Source organism: Dermacentor andersoni, chromosome 9 (assembly GCF_023375885.2).
Source record: "Dermacentor andersoni chromosome 9, qqDerAnde1_hic_scaffold, whole genome shotgun sequence".
Lineage (NCBI taxonomy): Eukaryota > Metazoa > Arthropoda > Arachnida > Ixodida > Ixodidae > Dermacentor > Dermacentor andersoni.
The window spans coordinates 51467820-51485585 of record NC_092822.1 but is presented as its reverse complement, the minus strand read 5'-3'; the positions used below and the strand labels follow the sequence as shown (position 1 = coordinate 51485585).

Genomic DNA, 17766 nt, shown 5'->3' with positions numbered 1-17766 from the left:
ACAGATGCTTCAGAAACGAACAATGCATGCCCAAATTGAGTTCTGTGCCTACGCAAACTTTCTCAAGTTGTTTTCATTGCGTAACATAGCCTGTGTGACTTCTAAATGAACTGAACGCTGCAATGAACTGAGCTTCTTAGCTTGTATAATATCATGCTTGCTGTTCACCAGAATGGTATCTGAGACAAGCTGTTTATGGCTAGGATTCCATGGATTTTTTACGTACGTCAATAAACTTGCATGTAGAAAAAAACTAAGATTCAGATTTTGATGAAAAATCGCTTAATTCTCTGCAAGAGCTTATACGCCTCATCACTTGGATATATAGTTTCAGTAGATTAGTTGGCAGTCGGCACATTTTCAACATCACTGGAACTTCTGGCAGATAATTATTCTTTGCTTACTTACGGGGATATGAGTCATTCATTATCTTACGTGACGTCAACATTCTCTCTGGGTAGGCATAGAAATGCTTACGCATTTAATAACAACTCTGATACGAAAATGTGTGCGCGTACCAATCTTCACGATGAACACCGATCAGGACAATAAATGTGTCCGTACCTTTGTTCAATATTCTGTGCCGCCACTTGGTCATATGCTAAACAGTGGCCGTATTCTCAAATCATTAGTTTCGGCGATACTATCGCCTTGGTCACGCCTTCGCCATCGGCGCGCGCTGACTGGCTGTTTTAGCAAAATTGGACGAGGTGATTGGCTGGTTGAGCACTACGTCATCCGATTTTGTTCAACCAGCCAATCAGCGGCCGCCTGACGACGACATTATCGCTGAGGTGATAGTATCGCCGAAGTGGGTCGTTTCACAATAGGGCCCTTTGCTCATCCACCTACAAAAAGTGGAATGGCTCATGATTTTTTTATATCCCTCATTGCAATAAAAACTCTTCTTAAGCGGCAGCTTCCACTCGGGGGCTCTTATCTACATATTAGGAAACAGAGAAATCTTTCTGTTCGCAAACCACGGCCCCGATTTTGATGAGTTTTCTGGCCTACGAAATAAAACTACGTTATGAAACTGTATTAGGTGAGTTTCTTTTAGTAAAAGCTCCTATTTGTTTAGGTTCTTAAAACTTGAAAAGCATTTAAACCTTCAAGTCGTGTTTACAACTCCAACTCAGCAATGAGAAAACAATATCACAATTCAGCAAACTACGCTTAACAATACACCCTGAGGAGGAAAAATTAATATACTGTACATCACTGTTTAATATGGCAATAATTTAGGAGAAATTTTGCAAAATCCTCGTGTACATTATACGAGCGCCATGTGAGCTTTAAGTATATCATTTGTTTGGCGGAGAGTTTCCGAATTTCGAGGTCCTGAATCAAACTTTTGGTGCCTAGAGTTAACAGATCATGCCTGTTTCTATCACAGGCTAAATAGTTTGTTACAATTAGTTCTTTCAGTAGTAAAATAAAGCGTTTGTGCATTTTACTTCTGCTTGAATTGGGAGACCACAGTTGGCCTCGAGCTAAAGCTTCCTCTGAAGGTAACATGCAGAAGAGCTCCAATAGAATACTGCTTTGACATCGTCAATACGTGCTTCTTGGCTGTCCTACGTTGAATTACGATGCAATGCTCTACACTACGCTTCGGCGAAGGTGTATTGTGATTTGTATAAGGCTGTTTTTAATTATTTCATTCATTCACAAAACTTTATTAGAGTCCTGAAGCCCGGTCTTTTCAGACCGACGCGGGCCGCGTCCACGTCGGCACCGCCAGGCCGAGCCTTATGGCGCCATCGTGGACCCTCTGGACAGCCCGTATTTGATCTTGATATGAAGAGCTTGACATCACCTTTTGCCAGTAAAGCCATTTTTCTTCGGGGTCGCCGAGAGTCGCGGGACAGCCCGCCAGCATGTGTCTGATGTCAATGATGCCATCGCACACGTTACATTCTTTCCCTAATTTCTCTTTCGGGGTGAATTTTATGAAATACGGAGTGGGGTACGTTCCGGTTTGCAGTAAACGTAGCGTGACTGCCTGAGCCCTGTTCAATTTTACGTGTGGCAGTGGGAATTGCCTACGCCGCAAGTAGTAATATTTAGTGATGTCGTTGTAAGTTAGTAAGTGATCTTTATGCTCCCCGGAATGGTAGTGGGCGTCGGTTCGGTTCTGACCGGCACGGCAAGCAAGTCCTCGTGCCAGGTCGTTCGTCACCTCATTGAGGTTGGGCCGAGTCTCGTCCACTTGTCCCATATGTGCAGGAAACCATCGGATTTCAGTTTTGATAGTTTCGACCTTGTCGATAAATTTAGCCGCAGTCCCAGCGACATAGCCTTTGTCAAAGCTCTTTATTGCTGCTTTGTAATCGCTATAGATGAAAGACCATTTACGGCTCCTGATGGCTAGAGAAATCGCGGCTTGCTCCGCCACCGTGGAATCCTTAGTGAAGATGGTGGCGGCGTCCCGTACCTCGCCCCGGCTGTTGACCAACACGGCCGTGTAGGCCTCTTTGCCTTTGACCCAGGCAGCGTCTACAAGGGCCGCCTGTTGTCCTACCTGTTCAATTTCTTTCAACAAAGCTTTCGCTCTCGCTTTTCTCCTGCTAACAATGTGTTCCGGGTTCATATTTTTCGGGAGGGGGGTGGTTCTGATCGCGTCTCTAAGGTCCGCGCTCAATTCTACCTCGGATTCATTCCGGTTCAACAATCTATTGGGGTCTATCCCTATCGCTTTGAGTATAAGCCTGCCCGCTCGTGTTTTCGTCAGTCTTTCCTGCTGTGCCATCTGTTGCGCTTCCGCCATCTCTTCTATTGTATTGTGCACGCCTAGGTTCATGTGCTTCACGTTCGAGGTGCTGATGGGTATACCTAGAGTAGCCTTGACTTTCTGATCATAGTGTTGAGCTTGTTCAGGCTGTTTTTAATGAATGCATCGTTAATGTAATGAGAACACATGACCAAATAAAACTTTCTCGACTATATTTCGTTAAAGCCCGGTCACTTAAGGGATACGAGTGTAAAACAAAAAGACCTAATAGCCTTTATGTACGTAACTGATGGTGCTGATTAATGGGGTTTAATGGTGCAAAAGCCGCGGAAAGCCAAGGAACACCACATATTTGTATGATGTATGCCATGTAATGTTCAACGTCAAGTGGTACATGTAACGCTGCTGTAAGCATTCGCTGTAAAATGCGTAAAATATAATTTCACTAAAATGTGGACCGCACGCTGACGTGTTTGACGGAAAGAAAAAATATGCTATAGAGCGGAGGTTTAATAAAATATATGACTATCAGAAGCACTATTGCCTGATCACGGTCCGTCAGGAGTAAGGGCCTTGTGGCGTGCCCTGTACCAAAGGCAACCACAGCAACAGAGGCTTCTCAAGAGAGGCCGCACTACGAATTCTTGGGGAAAATACCTTGTAGCAAGCGGACTTCAGTGAAAAAAATCTGACACTGTTTTTGTGTTGAACAGTGCTTCGTTACGAATGAACATTGCTGGATGAAGAGAGAAAGGTTGTCTGTAAGCTAGAAGGAAGTGCTTTTTCTTTGCAGCGTGTTTCTTGACGTACCATTAAGACGTGAATGACGGTCAACCTGTTACTACATTTTCCACAGATGGGAGCTTCATCGACGGTCAACAAGTGGCTGTGTGTGCCCTATGTGTGTCCTATACTTCGCCGAGTTAAGAGGACATCGGCGTTCCGTGATTTTGCTTCGGTGTCCAAATTCTTACCTTTGGTTTATTTAGGTGAAGCTTATTAGACTTTCAGCATCCCAGAAGTGTTGCCAAGAACCTATTTGTTTTCTCCGCAGGAAAGGTTTCAAATATATTGCCGCGACAGCTACGGGAGCGTTGCGAGTTCTTGTTGCTGTAAATGTAGATAGTTCATCAGCAAGCATATTATCCTAAATGCCTCTGTGGCCAGGATGTCAGCACATCAAGAAACGTTGTTCAGCTGCATAGCTAGGGCACAAAAGCGACTGAGTTCCATTATAACAGGATTTCTGGGCTTTTGCAGAGACATAAGAGCCTTAAGTACGCCAATTCAGTCTATAGATACAACTGCCTTTTCTAAATTTAATTTATGCGACAAGAACGCATAGGCATCAGCCGTAAAGATGCTGGTTAGTGGGTGTAGGCAGCCCGATTCCAAAAATGATGGTCCAACTGCGGCGTAGGACACGCCCGCATGGGACTTTGATGCATCTGTGTAGAATTCCGCGTATGAGTGCATCGTTTGAAGTTCTAGACAGTGTATTCGGATGTGTTCTTGGGGAGCATGCTTCGAGACTTCTACAAATGTCGTGTCACATTCCACAATCTGACAGTACCACGGCTGTAACGTCTCTTTTGCGGTCTTCTGACGGTGTTCTGGAAGCGCGACAGACGTTTCTTCACTAAGTCTCCTAACCCCCAGTGAGAAGTGTTCTCTGAATGTGGGGCGATATTAAACAGCGTAGTAAACGTCATGTCATTAACAGTTACGTAGCAAACATCTTCGGGGTTTGAATGCACCTTCAGGAAATATGTAAAACCAGAGTATGATCTCGGAAATTCAAGTGACCACTCATTTGATTCCACGCACAAACTTGGTACAGGACCTGCTCTGAAGGCGCCTGTGGCCAGGCGGATCCCTAACTGATGAACAGCGTCCAGTACCTTTATCGCGCTTGGTGCGGGAAAGTGTTATACCACAGTACCACTTTATAGACGGGATTATATGACGCTCTTGTAAACGTTTATCAGGCACTTCCTATCAATATTCAGTGTTTTGCGTGAAAGAACTTTGAGAACATTTATAATTTTTGACATTGATATTTAATATATTTGATGTGGGGTATGAAGTACAGCTTGCAGTCATCAATGACACTCAAAAATTTGTGCTCTGTGTGCAGAGGTATGCACTGTATGATGACAGTTGTTTGATGAAGACTGTGTCACGACGCTCGCTGATGACGACCGCATAAGAAGAATCAGTTGTTGGAGTTAGGCTGACGATGATGGAACGATTGCGACGGCATTAAGACGACTGTACGACAACCAATGCTTGACAACGACTGCAATATGATGACAGAATGACGAATGTGGCATGACACCAGTGCCGAGACAATAGGAGGACGATGAGTGTATGATAAAACAAGCATGATAACGACTGCATCATGCGACTGTCTGACAACAGTGGTTTAATCCCGATTGAACGACGACAGTATGACGATGATGGCGGGACAATGACGGCATTTCGAGTGCTGGAAGACAAACTTAAAATGACGACGCTGAAACCACCACGACGGCGTCACGCCCACGCGCGCACATTAGTGGCTCAAGCTGTCAGACAACTTGGACTACCGGGTCGAGGTAAAACGCGCGACGACGATGGCATGATGACATTGAGATGACGAGTGAGTGAGTAAAGCATTATTTACTTATTTATTTTATTAGTCAGATGACGCAGCTGTAACACACGTTCATTGGCTTGCGAAATAAAGTGCACGTGGCGATTGCTGCGCCGTACGAGACGAAATTGGGCACCCTGCACTCCTACGACGGGACCACCACGGTGCCGTGTTCTTCATTCTTCCGGCGCCAAACGCCGTGGGGTAGGTAGGTAGATTCAAAAACGGCCGAAGTTGCAAAAGCATGCTAATCGCATTAAACACGATATTCCATGAACAATAGAGCCTGAGTTTGAAATTAATTTGGCTTGCTTCAGTGCCTATTGGTATGGGGTTACCCACTACGGGGGAACAGCGATGAATCGGGCAGCATAATGCAAAGAGTGAAGAAAGCTTAAATTGCATTTTGTGAATGATGATTGAGACAATAAATTATTACTAATATTGAATATAAGTTTAGGGGTGTATTATAATATAGGTGCCAATAATGCTCTGGCTTTCATGGTGAGGAGAATGAACAGTGAGAAAATTAACATAGTAGTTCTCTTGCTGAACTTGAAGTAGAAGAAGTAGAGGAGAAGGCCGTCCTGGCGCAGTTTCTGCGTACCGCAGCTGCACTCAAGATAAACAAAATTTTGATGCCTGCCGTCGTACTGGTCACACGGGAAGAAGTGCATTGCTGCAGGAGTCGGAACCGAAAGTCCTACCAGGAACCAAACTCTACCCAGGAAACGAACCATCAGGAATGGCGGCGTTTGAACTAATCGCGAACGCCCTAACAGCGCTGCAGGACGCAACACAAGCCCTGAGCATGAGTTACGACGGAGATTCTGTGGTGGGTACATAAGCTATATAAGTAGCTCTAACCTATCACAACATTTAACTGAGTGGCTGCTTGGGGACGTGTAGTTACATACCTCCGTGCCTTAACCGTCAAGTCAAATGCAGCACCGATTGTTCTTTATTCTGCGGTTCTTTATTCGCCATAATACCCACAACCTCTTCACGCCCACTAATTTCAAGGCGAAAGCTTTAGATATTTCTGTTTCAAGGTAGCATTGTTGGGTGCAGAAAAAATGACCCAAGGAAGGCCAGAAGCAAACCAAAGCATATCCAGCCGTGTATGAGAGATGATTAATAATTAGCAAAGTTTATGATCGATAATTGATTGGATTAGGATGGATTAGGGTTGATTGAGATATGATAGATTGAGGAGAATCAAGGTGGATTAAGGTGGACTGAGCTGTACGAAAGATCATTAGGTGAATTAGAGTGGATTAAGGTCGATTCGGATGAAGGAAGAAGAATTAAGGTGGATAAGGGTGGATTAAGGTGAATTTCACTGTGCTTTAGAATTCGTTCGCCTTCTTGTCTCTTAGGCCATAGCTAAGGACACATGGAACGTTTTGCTTTTCTTGAACTGAGGTCAGCTAGTATCGATATCAGCCTATATGGTTCCTTAGTGGCTATGGTGTTAGGCAGACAAGCATGAAGTTACGGGATTGAATCCTTGCCGTGGCTGCAGCATTTCGATGAGGGCTAAATACAAGAACACTCGCTTAATTTGAGTTAAGTGCGCGTTAAAGAATGCCAGGTGGTTCCCATTATTCTGCAGTCCCCCACTACGGCGTGCCTCATTCAGACCATGGTTTGGGCATGTAAAACCGTATAACGTAATTTTACTTTTTTTACTATAGGCCTAGAGGTCAGCTACACTATTGTACAATGAACGAAAAGCATGACATTTGTGGCACTTCTTATCTTAAACAACTGAAAATGATCATTAACTGTATGTGAAAGCATACTTCCGATATGAATGGTCCCGCAAATTCTTGTTCATAAATAACCTGACAGTTAGACGATAAATGTACGCTGGTTGTAGCGGTATGTTACACTGAGGTAGTATTTCAAGGCGTGCGAGGCAGCTCTTGTTTCACTTGAAGATAGAGGTAGAGACAGGGAGATTACTTGCCAGAGGAGAAGATAGACCACACCGAAGTGTCTATCGTGCAGCTGACAACTGAACATTGCTCTGCGGTGTGGGGGAGGAGGAGCAGGAACGGAAAGGTGACAGAGATGGGAAAGGGGGTTGTGCTCCGAGCTGATAGCTCTGATGGCGGGAAGTGATCTGCGGAAGCCAGACACGCTCAGCAGAAACGTGGAAAGCGGCTGGTACCGCTGTGCCAGCCAACTTGCGGGTGGTAGCCCCGGTATACCTCGCGTACATTAGGCTCACCGTCAATCCTGAACGTTTAGTGAATTTGACCAGGCTGGCTACAATTGGCCTTACCTGGAACAAGGCTGGATCAAGACGCCTAGAGGATGCATTCTACGCTGTCAACAGAAAGACCAATTGAACTGTACTTTGGCGCGTACTGGTTTTCGCTTTAAGGTGTTCTCGCAATGTCTAGAGAGCGTAGCATTGACATTTATTCAAGGTACTTGTAAGATTGATTAGGACGGCCCAAAAGTGTTTCGTAATGACCCCTAGTACTTCAAATGGATATCGTAGCCGAATAAAGGCACCGCAGAAGTTACTGCGCTGCCTCCAACCTAAAAAAAAGTTTACCACGTGTACAACAATTTACTTTCATTTAGCGAGGCGTTTTTTCTGGCAATTTTTCTCCTGATGTTTGTTATGGGCCATGAGCCGTAACTTGTAAGAGTTATTTTTTGTTTGTAAGTCTGGCGAAGATCAGTGTTGCCTGCACATATGCAGCCGTGAGCTCCTATTTAAAGTTAGCCGAAAACAAAGTGAGGGAGTGACAAAACTATTAACCACGGTGTCTAAAGGGATCCCCCTTCCCCGCATCCTGGAGAGTGCGAGAGGTTCTGACACCTATTCGTTCATGTTGTGATGTCGGAACGCATCAAACGTTTATGCAGACTGCACGCGCCCCTGCGGGGTATTCCTCTCAATGTGACGTCCAAAAGAAACATTCAAAGACGGGAAACTTTGCACAGGTTATGTGGCCGTATGTTAGTCCATGCGCTCTCACATATTTGAGTCAGAGAACGCCGTATGTTATGATGATGTACGTCATTGATAATCTATTGTTGCTCGCACCATATGACCTTCCGTGTCTCTTCCCTATCACTGTTGTTACGCTAACTCGCACTTGTTAATCGACAATATCCTGTGGCACTATGGCTATTAGGCTTAATTAGGAAGAAAAGACGAAGTCGTGCGCCGAAAGCAAAGAAGCTTTGCCGTTGCAGTTTGTAAATCACACTAATGTTATAGCGAAACATATATAGTACTACATCTTTGGCCGCTGGAACTGAGCGATCAAGCCGTGTCCTTACCAAGGATACTTTAGCGTGGGGCAGTTCATATTAGATTAAGCACTGCTATCGATTAGAGTTTTCTTCGTTTATGCAAGGTTTCTCAATTTTTTACAAGGTGTAAACCGTCAAACCAGTGACGTCAATGAAAATCGAAAATCGCCCGTTGGCTCGCCTGGTTGCTCCAACATGCCTGACTAGTTCTTGTGGCAAACATGCTTAAGCAGGGCTGTACACAGCACAGAATTCCTTACAGAAAGCATACGACAGGGAACCCTACCACTGCTCTCTACGGTATATGCAGTCAATCATGAAGATTCTGCTAGCAGATGGCCAGTATAGTGAGTTGACTAAACTTGGTTCCTGCGAGTTTAAATGGCTTCGTAAATTTACAAATTGGTCATGCTGAAAAATATATTCCGTTTAACATAAAAAAGTTTGCAATAATTATCATTATTATGGCACGGTCCCCAAATATACGGCATGAGTGTATTAAGATGTGGTTGCTTGGAGAATAGAGATGATAACAATGAATAACGTCACAAGAATGGCTGAAGCAACAAGCATAAGCATGTTCATACAATAAACATTGTTTTCATAGTAGTATAACGATCGCGTATCCATAGTTTTCTCAAGTAATCTCTTAGGAAACTATGCTCTCAAGTCAAGCGTTTCTAACAGCCTTATAGAAAAGGGTTTACAGGGCAACTTAGGCACTTCTTTCGTTGTTTTCTTTTTGTTTCTTTACAAGCAGACCTTGGTGATTGGAAACCGTGTATACCGGTATACGAGTCGGACGCTCTATCTGACAGGCATCAAGTTAGCACGTTGGCTGGTTGCCTGCACGCTCAGCCTTCTCCGCTTGATCCTGTTTTTCCCATCGACGCCCATCTTCCTGCTTCTCGTACTGGTGCTGCTGAGTTTGGTGTTCCGAAGGTACGGTTGATCCATGGAGTTTCCCACAAAGTTCAAGAAAACAAAACATGGCTGCACGTTCGTTCAGTCCCCGTGGAAATTATTAGCAATGCAGGGATTTTTAACTCCTAATTGTCACGGACTGCTTCAGAAGGCATTTTGCGAGTCCGTTTATCGTTCCCTTTAGCTTAGTCGCGTTGAGTGATAATCTCACAACGTTCTTTTTGAAATCGTCGTAGTATTTTCTAGCCCTGTGCTATATTTTGATACGGTTGTATGTACATTGTTGTGTACTTTCACATTTATGTTTCAGTTCATTCGGGTGATATTTTTTTATGTTTCTCTAGATACATGCATGCCGCTCTAGCTAGGACCAAATAATGGGGCTGCAGTATGTGTAAATACATAAATTAAACAAATAAATAAACTTGTGAAGCAATCTGTTTTTGTTCTGCCTATTTTCCTCTGCTGGCCAGTTGAATGTATACACTATTCCCAGCGCAAACATAAATCCGGCTATTTTCGAGCATATGCAAAAGTGCGCTTTCGTAACAGTTACCATTTTTTATTTCTCCTAACGCCCAAACGAATGCATATTGGCATTGAATATTAGGCAGAATAGTCGCCCTATCATATTGAATCTTCTGTGATCACGTTAACGACTTTTTTTCACACTTTATGCACTACAATAGGTCCTTCTCTTCTGGCTATGCATTCAGTTAACGGGCTAGGTTTATGAACGTTTTCTTCTTTTCCTAGTTCGTTTCTAACCATGAAACCTCGCCTTTCCTGCAGTAATCTGTGTTGGATACGAAAGTAAATAAACGAATGAATAAAGAGCTAAACCCTGCAGGTGGTGCTTAGGCGAAGGTGGGCCCCCGGAGGAAACCAGGATCCCCAGTGTACCACCTCGCAGTCTCACTCGACCTACCAGTGTCGAGGAGGAAGCATGTCTTTCGCTGGCTAGACGAGTCCGCCGTCATCTGCGTTGCACCAGACACGACGCCCACCACTGCTTCACAAGGAGTAAGGATCACTCATGTACAGCCTGTGACGCCCATGTCAAATGAAATCGTTTACTCGCATCAGTTAGTGTAGGAGACAGCGGAGCTGCACACAGACACACAAAAAAAATAAAGCTGTCCCAGAAAGCTCCACGATGATATAGCCCTCCTTTTCTTTTTGAACAAATGGAGCAGCGGGCGCATATAGTATCGGAAACCTCATGCCGTGTTACGACACATATTGAACGCGTTGTACAAGTCAACAAAGCTCGTAGAATGATGAAAGACATCAAGTCTCTCGTGAAACATGCATGCGTGCTCTACTATTTGGGCCTTCTTCTCCCCCCTTAGTTGATATAGGGACCAAAATAAAGAGGGCGCCACTAAGCAGATCTCTGTTTGTTGTTTTTCATATAGTATCTTTAAGAGAGCAAATTATGTTTTCCAGCTTGAGTTGGTATATCGATATGTTCGTCACATAAACTTGCCAGTAGCTCTTTTTGGCAATATACGCACCTGTGAGGGATCTCGCTTGTGCAAGTGAAACATTTGTGCCCATAATGAGCGCATTATGACTGTGAATCGGTTGATAGACTACCGTAAAAATCCCGGAGCTTGAGGTGCCAGAAAATAAAAAAAAAGTTATTTGTGCCCCGTAATTCTCGGTAAATATGCAACCCTGTGTTTACCCAATTTTTGAAACAACATAAATTCCGAAAAGGAATGTGTTTAATTATGCGTAAGAGTAAGATGTTCCGTAGACCCACCACAGGATAATTATGTGCATTAACGTTTACCTGAATGTGCCTGATATCCTTAATATACGTGCGTGAGCCATACAACACTATTGATTCATGTATAAAAATATTTATCTAAATCCTAATTTATTTGTTTATTTATGAAAGTACACGCAGAGCACCTATATGGCACTCAAGTGTGGGGTAATGAATGGGATGAAGGCGACCAGTGGAATCATTGCAAAACACAATACCACCAAGATAATTCCAAGATGCCTATTTGCAGAGATAACGCGTACTCGGAGCCTATATGAGAACGTCCAGTAACGTGCATCTTGTCAATCCAGTGGCAAAGACCAGACACAATCAATATTCGTTTTTTTTTTCTTTACACGGCGCGGTCAAATCACAGTGTGGCCTGGTCCCTCCCACATTGTGCAGATGGTGTCTTATGTCTTTGCGTGCTGTTCGTAGGCAGCACATTGAGGCGGTGAGACGCACATGCAAGCACCCTCGATGGCTGCACTTGGTTGCGATAGTTTCCACTGCCACAGGTTCTACCGAAGGCAGACGCTTCAATTTCTCACCAAAGAAAGGAGATGTTGAAAGACGCGACAGGTGAACTTCACGTTTTGCGGTGCTATCTACACTGTATCTTGCCTACTCTAAGCTAGCGACGACACATAAATGACGACGACATGGACTCATTTGAGATCGGCCTTTTTTAAGGACAGACACGCACATTTACATGTCAAACCCTTTCCTTTATTCCGTGCCATGATGACGTTTGTCGTTTAATGGCGCAAGGGCTAGACATGGCCAAAGAGCATCAATGCGAGTAGCGATGGAATGTCAGCGAGTTCCGTGGCATGGTCTGGCACGAGGCGATAGGAATGCCTGATGCTTCCCACAAGAGCAGGATCCACACTCACAAATAGGCCTTACGATATGATTGTTTCTGAGGTGAGATTACCGCCAATCTTGCTGCTTGACATGTTGGCAAACGGCACTTTGTCAATGTGAAACATTGTCAATGGGTCAATGTGAAAATTCGACCTCAAATTTCTTAGCTGGTTACACTATGTAACCTCGCAAAGATATCCGCCAGCAAAGGAAGCGTATAGCACGTCCGTATACATTTCGTTAGGCCACGTGCTTTTAGGTGTGTACAGAGGATAATGTGTGGACGGTGATTTCAAGTAGAGTTTTAATGTCTTCCGAATTTCTTTGTATTTCAGATTGCATTACATTGTACTATAGTGGTTGCCTCATTTACGCACCCGCTTGAAACAAGCTTAAATACCTCCGACGTCCACGTCCTACTTTTCAACTGCAACGTTTCGCAGATTTCTACACTTGTGCCATTACACTTTCTTCCGTTTATTGTATTCTATCTTATTTTATGTACATACAAATGAAAAGACAGCCGCCGTTGTCAGTGTACCGCTAAATGCAGTAATCTGATAAAAGAAAACAGAAAGTTGTCGCTTTTTTTAATGAACATACAGTTGCATGTCACGCACTATCGTGTGTACGTGTGTGTGGGTGTTTTGTCACCATACGGCTGAACATTATGCGCCAATAAGCAATACAGTTGTCTCACTAGCAAGCTTTTATGAGAAATGTACTAGCCTCATCCCCAAATTAGCAATGAATCAAATAAGAATACACCCGTCACATTGCTTAACGTTCATTCGGTTTCTTTCTGTTCTGCATAGGGATCGCCGAGGGTCGCGCCATGACCGAGCCGGTAGCTGCGAGAGTTATTCAGCGCTGGGTCCGCGCCAGGTTCCAGCCGTGGGTCCGCGGGCGGGTGGTTTACAGCGCCAGCGCATCACGCCCTCAGAGGGAGCCAGGCTGGTGGACAGGGATGCCTGTGCCACGGTCGTCACCATCGTAGACCATAACGGCACGTCGACCATCGGACTCCAGCATCCCGGCGATGCTTCCTTGGTGGAAAACCACTTGGAATAGCACCGACACCGGGTTCGGAGCGCCCGTGGTCGACACCGACTGTGCGACCCCCAGCTTGCGCCGACGTTGGGGAGACGCGACGACTTCCTCTTCGCGTATTCTTTCCGCAGACCAAATTGATGGGCATTTGCTGGAAGTGTCAGCGTCAGCGGTCTTAGCGATTGCGGCCTCTCCGCGAGAAGACTAACAGTGACTTTCGGGGGCTGTTGGACTCACGCCGATACTTATGCGTAAGATGGCACGACAAAGCAAAAGCGAAATTTGCATAGCGTTGACCAGGACCTCTGGTTACGTTCTCGACAATATAATGAGTACGAAGCACGAAATGACCGTCTCATTGTAGGTTATAAAAGAAATATTGAGATAGACAAGATAAACCAATAGGTACGTACGTGAGTTCGCTTCAGTGGTCTCAGTTCGCGTAAATGAATGACGAATATAATTGGTCCAGGAATCGTATTTCTCGGTGGTTGTTTCCAATGCGAATTGCATTACGAAGCATTAATGGTATTTTAAGGGGGCCAAACATAAAGGACAGCGTTGGGCAGGGCTGAGGCCTCGCAAGGAAGATGGCTTATGTGCTATGGTGAAAGCAGACGCCAACTCCAGTGTGCAAGGCTAACGAAAGGTCCTTTATTTTGTGCTGGCCCGGAAAAAAGTGGGCACAGTTGCTTCAGGAACCAATGATGCGTGTTCAATGTGGCGTGTGTGCCCGCGGAAGATATTTTTACAATATTTTTTTCGCTGCCTAACATAGCCTGCGTGATTTCCAAATAGACTGAACGCTTTGACGCACCGAACATCTTAGCTTATATAATATCATGGTTGATATTCAAGAGCATGGTATTTATGTCCCCCATCAATACAATAAAAGGAACTCTTCTTCGGTGGCAGCTTTCACTCGGTGGTTTCTATCTGTACAAGGAAACAGAGATATCGTTCTTCTCTTTAAATACTGCACCGATTTTGATGAGGTTGGCCGCATTAAAAAAAAAAAAGTCAAGTTCTATTAACTGTATTAAGAGAAAGCTTTGGCTCGAGCACAACTCCGACGTGGCCTATTCAAATACATGTAAAACGCAAAAGCGTTTTTTGAGATAACCCTGGGACCGATTTCAGTGCAATTTGTTGCATTTGAGAGAGAGAGCTAAATTCCAGTGACTGTTGGAAGCGAAATTTCGATTTAGGGAATGAATTTTGTTAAAAAAACTTTCAAATATTCTACAGTTTGAAAAAAATAATGGAAATACGAAGTTCACAAATTCATAGCTCTGAATCAAGACCAGACACCGTGGTTCTGTAAATGGCATCCATTAGATCATTTAAAGTGGACAAATTCGATATGTCATTTTACATCTTAAGTGAATTTGTTAGGTTGTTTATAGAAGTTCTGCAAAAGCTGTATTTCCATATTACATTTTTTTTCGAGATTCATGTGTAACAGACCAATTTTGTCCGCTTTAGATGTATTATTAGATGTAATTCACAGAATTTTATTATCATTTTTCGTTGCTGAGGTTTAGAGTTGTAAACTTGATAGTTACGTTTTTTGAGAATTTTCGATTTTTGCCAATTTTTAATGAAACAATAACCAATTCAGAACCAACAGGCAGTACATTCTAAGTTTTTCTTTTAAATGCAACAAGCGTCGTCAAATTTGGTGCAGTGGTTGCCGAGAAGAACGAATTTTCCTTTTACATGTATTAAGATTGGAGCACCCGAGCCAAAGCTTCCTCTTAAGTCAATTTTTTTTATTGAAAGCGCCTATTTGTTTAGGTTCCTAAAACTTAAAATGCATTTAAACCTTCAACTCGTGTTTACAACTCCAACTTGGCCCTAAAAGAAGAACATCAGAATTCTGTAAACCACGCTCTCAAAAATAGACCAAAAGCAGGAAAATTGCACTACTATACAAGACTCTGTAATATGCCCAAAATTTAGTAGAACTTTTCCAAAACACTCGTAAACATTGTACGAGCCCCACGTGGGCTCTATATATATTAGATTTCTTTGGCGGAGAGTTTCCAAAATTCGAGGTCCTGAATCGTTGGGGAGAAATGCTGTGGTGCCTGGAGTTAACAGGTTTCACCATATACTGCGACATTCAATCAACTGCGTTGAAATTGGTTCTATTGGTAGTCAGATTAAAGCGTTTCTGCATTTTACATCTATTTGGAGTGGCAGGTCGAAGTCAGCCTCGAGCTAAAGCTTGCTCTTAAGGCAGCATGCAGAAGAGCTCTAACAGAATATGCTTTGAGGTCGTCAATACGTGCTTCTTGGCGGTTGTACGTTGAGTCAAGATGGATTGCTCTGCCCTACGCTTCGGCGAAGCTATATTGTGATTTGTATAACGCTGTTTCTCATGGACGCATCGTTAATGTAATGAGATCATATGGCCTAATAAAATGTTCTCGATTATATTTCGTTAAAGCCCGGCCACTTAAGGGATACGAGTGTAAAAACGAAAGACCCAATAGCCTTTACGTACGTAATTGATGGTGATGATTAATGGGGTTTAACGGCGCTAAAGATGCGGAACGCTAAAGAATGCCACATAATGGTATGTTCTATGCCATGTAGTGTTCAAAGTCAAGTGGTATGTGTAACGCTGCTTTACAGTGGCCTAAAAGCATTGTCTGTGAAATGCGTAAAATGTACAATTAACTAAGATATGACAGTGATGTACGGACCGTACACTGACATGTTTGACGAAAATACAAGATAAGCTATCGAGAGGAGGTATCATAAAATATGTGACTATCAGACGCACTATTGCTGCATCAGGGCAATTCGAGTGTAAGAGCCTGAAGGCATGCGCTGTACCAACGCAACAATCACAAAAGCGGCTTTTCAAGAAAAGCCGTGCTGCGAGTCCTCGGGGATGATAAAGTGGAGCAAGCGGACTTCATCTGAAAAATCTAATACTGTTTTTGTGGTTAACAGTGCTTCGCTACGATGGAACATTGCTCGATGAATAGGAAAAGGTTGTCTCTAAGCTTGAAGGAAGTGTTTTATTTTTCTTTTGAGCGTCTGTTTCTTGACGCTCCATTAAGACGTGAATGACGGTCAGCCTGTCACTAAATTTACCACATATCAGAGGTTCATCGATGGTCAACGAATGGTTGTGTGTGACCCACCTGTGTCCTATTCTCAACCGAGTTAAGAGCATATCGGCTATCCGTGATATTGCTTTGATGTCCAAATTTCTAACGTTGGTTTATTTAGGGGAAGCTTATTCGACTTTCAGCATCCCAGAGGTGTTCCCAAGAACTTATTAGTTTTCTTCGCAGGAAAGGTTTCAAATATATTGCCATGACAGTACGGGAGCGTTGCGAGTTCTTGCTGCTGTAAATGTCGATAATTCGTCGGCAAGCACATTATTGTAAATGCCTCTGTGGCCAGGGTGTCAGCACATGAAGAAACGTTGTTCAGCTACATAGCTAGGGAACAAATGCGACTAAAGTGCTATTATTACAGGATTTCTGGGCGTTCGCAGAGACATAAAAGCCTTAAGTGCGCCAATTGAGTCTGTATATACAATTGCCTTTTCTAAATTTATTTCATGCAACAATGACGCATAGGCCTCAGCCGTAAAGGTGCTGTTTAGTAGGTGTAGGACGTCTGATTCCAAAAATGATGGTCCAAGTGCGGCGTCGGACACACTCCCACGTAAATTTGATGCATCTGTGTAGAATTCCGCGCATGAGGACATCGCTTGACCTTCTAGACAGTGTATTCGAATGTGTCCTTGTAGAGGGTACTTCGAGACTTCTGCAAATGTCGTGTCATATTCTACGATATGACAGTACCACGGCTGTAACCTCTGTTCTGGGGTCTTCTGATGGTGTTCTAGAAGTGAGACACGCATTTCTTCACTAAGTTTCCTAACACGCAGCGAGAAGTGTTCTCTGAATGTGGGGCGATCTTAAACAGCGTAGTACACGTCCTGTCGTTAACAGTTACGAAGCAAAAATGTTCGGGGTTCGAATGCGCTTTCACGAAATACGTCAAATCACAATATGAACTTTGCAGTTCAAGTGACCACTAATTTGATTCCACGCACAAGCTCGGTCCAGGACCTGTCCTGAAGGCACCTGTCACCAGGCGGATCCCTAAATGATGAACAGCGTCCACTAGCTTTAGCGCGCTCGGTGCGGGGGAGTGATAGGCTAGAGTACCACAATCCGTACGGTACTGTGTGACGCTCTTGTACAGGTTTATCAGATACTTCCTATCCCTAGCCAATGTTGTGCGCGAAAGAACTTTGAGAATATATATAGTTTTTCGCAATTGATTTTTAATATATCTGATGTGGGGTATAAAGTACAGCTTGCAATCAACCTTGACACTCAAAAATTTGTGCTCTGTGTGCACAGGTATGCGTTGTGTCATGGCAGCTCAATGAATCAATGTGTGACGACAACGGCTCACGACTGCCGCATACGAAGGATCGGTTGTCGAAGTTAGGATGACGACGATGGA

General features: G+C 43.8%; 1 protein-coding gene across 1 annotated transcript; it reads left to right on the top strand.

The window, feature by feature from the left end:
- Positions 1–5956: 5956 nt before the first annotated feature.
- On the top strand, positions 5957–13634 carry LOC129383954 (uncharacterized). The gene is made up of 4 exons (XM_055068994.1): positions 5957–6204; positions 9409–9590; positions 10423–10595; positions 13029–13634. The coding sequence occupies exons 1-4, from the start codon at positions 6115–6117 to the stop codon at positions 13208–13210; spliced, it is 627 nt and encodes a 208-aa protein (XP_054924969.1). The 5' UTR covers positions 5957–6114; the 3' UTR covers positions 13211–13634.
- Positions 13635–17766: the final 4132 nt, after the last annotated feature.

What these genes read in the sequence shown, in the direction of transcription:
- LOC129383954 (XM_055068994.1), top strand. Translation starts at nt 6,115, where the DNA reads ATGGCGGCGTTTGAACTAATCGCGAACGCCCTAACAGCGCTGCAGGAC. An exon ending in GTTACGACGGAGATTCTGTG is followed by an intron (nt 6,205 to 9,408) that starts GTGGGTACATAA and finishes CTTTACAAGCAG; the next exon opens with ACCTTGGTGATTGGAAACCG. An exon ending in CTGAGTTTGGTGTTCCGAAG is followed by an intron (nt 9,591 to 10,422) that starts GTACGGTTGATC and finishes TAAACCCTGCAG; the next exon opens with GTGGTGCTTAGGCGAAGGTG.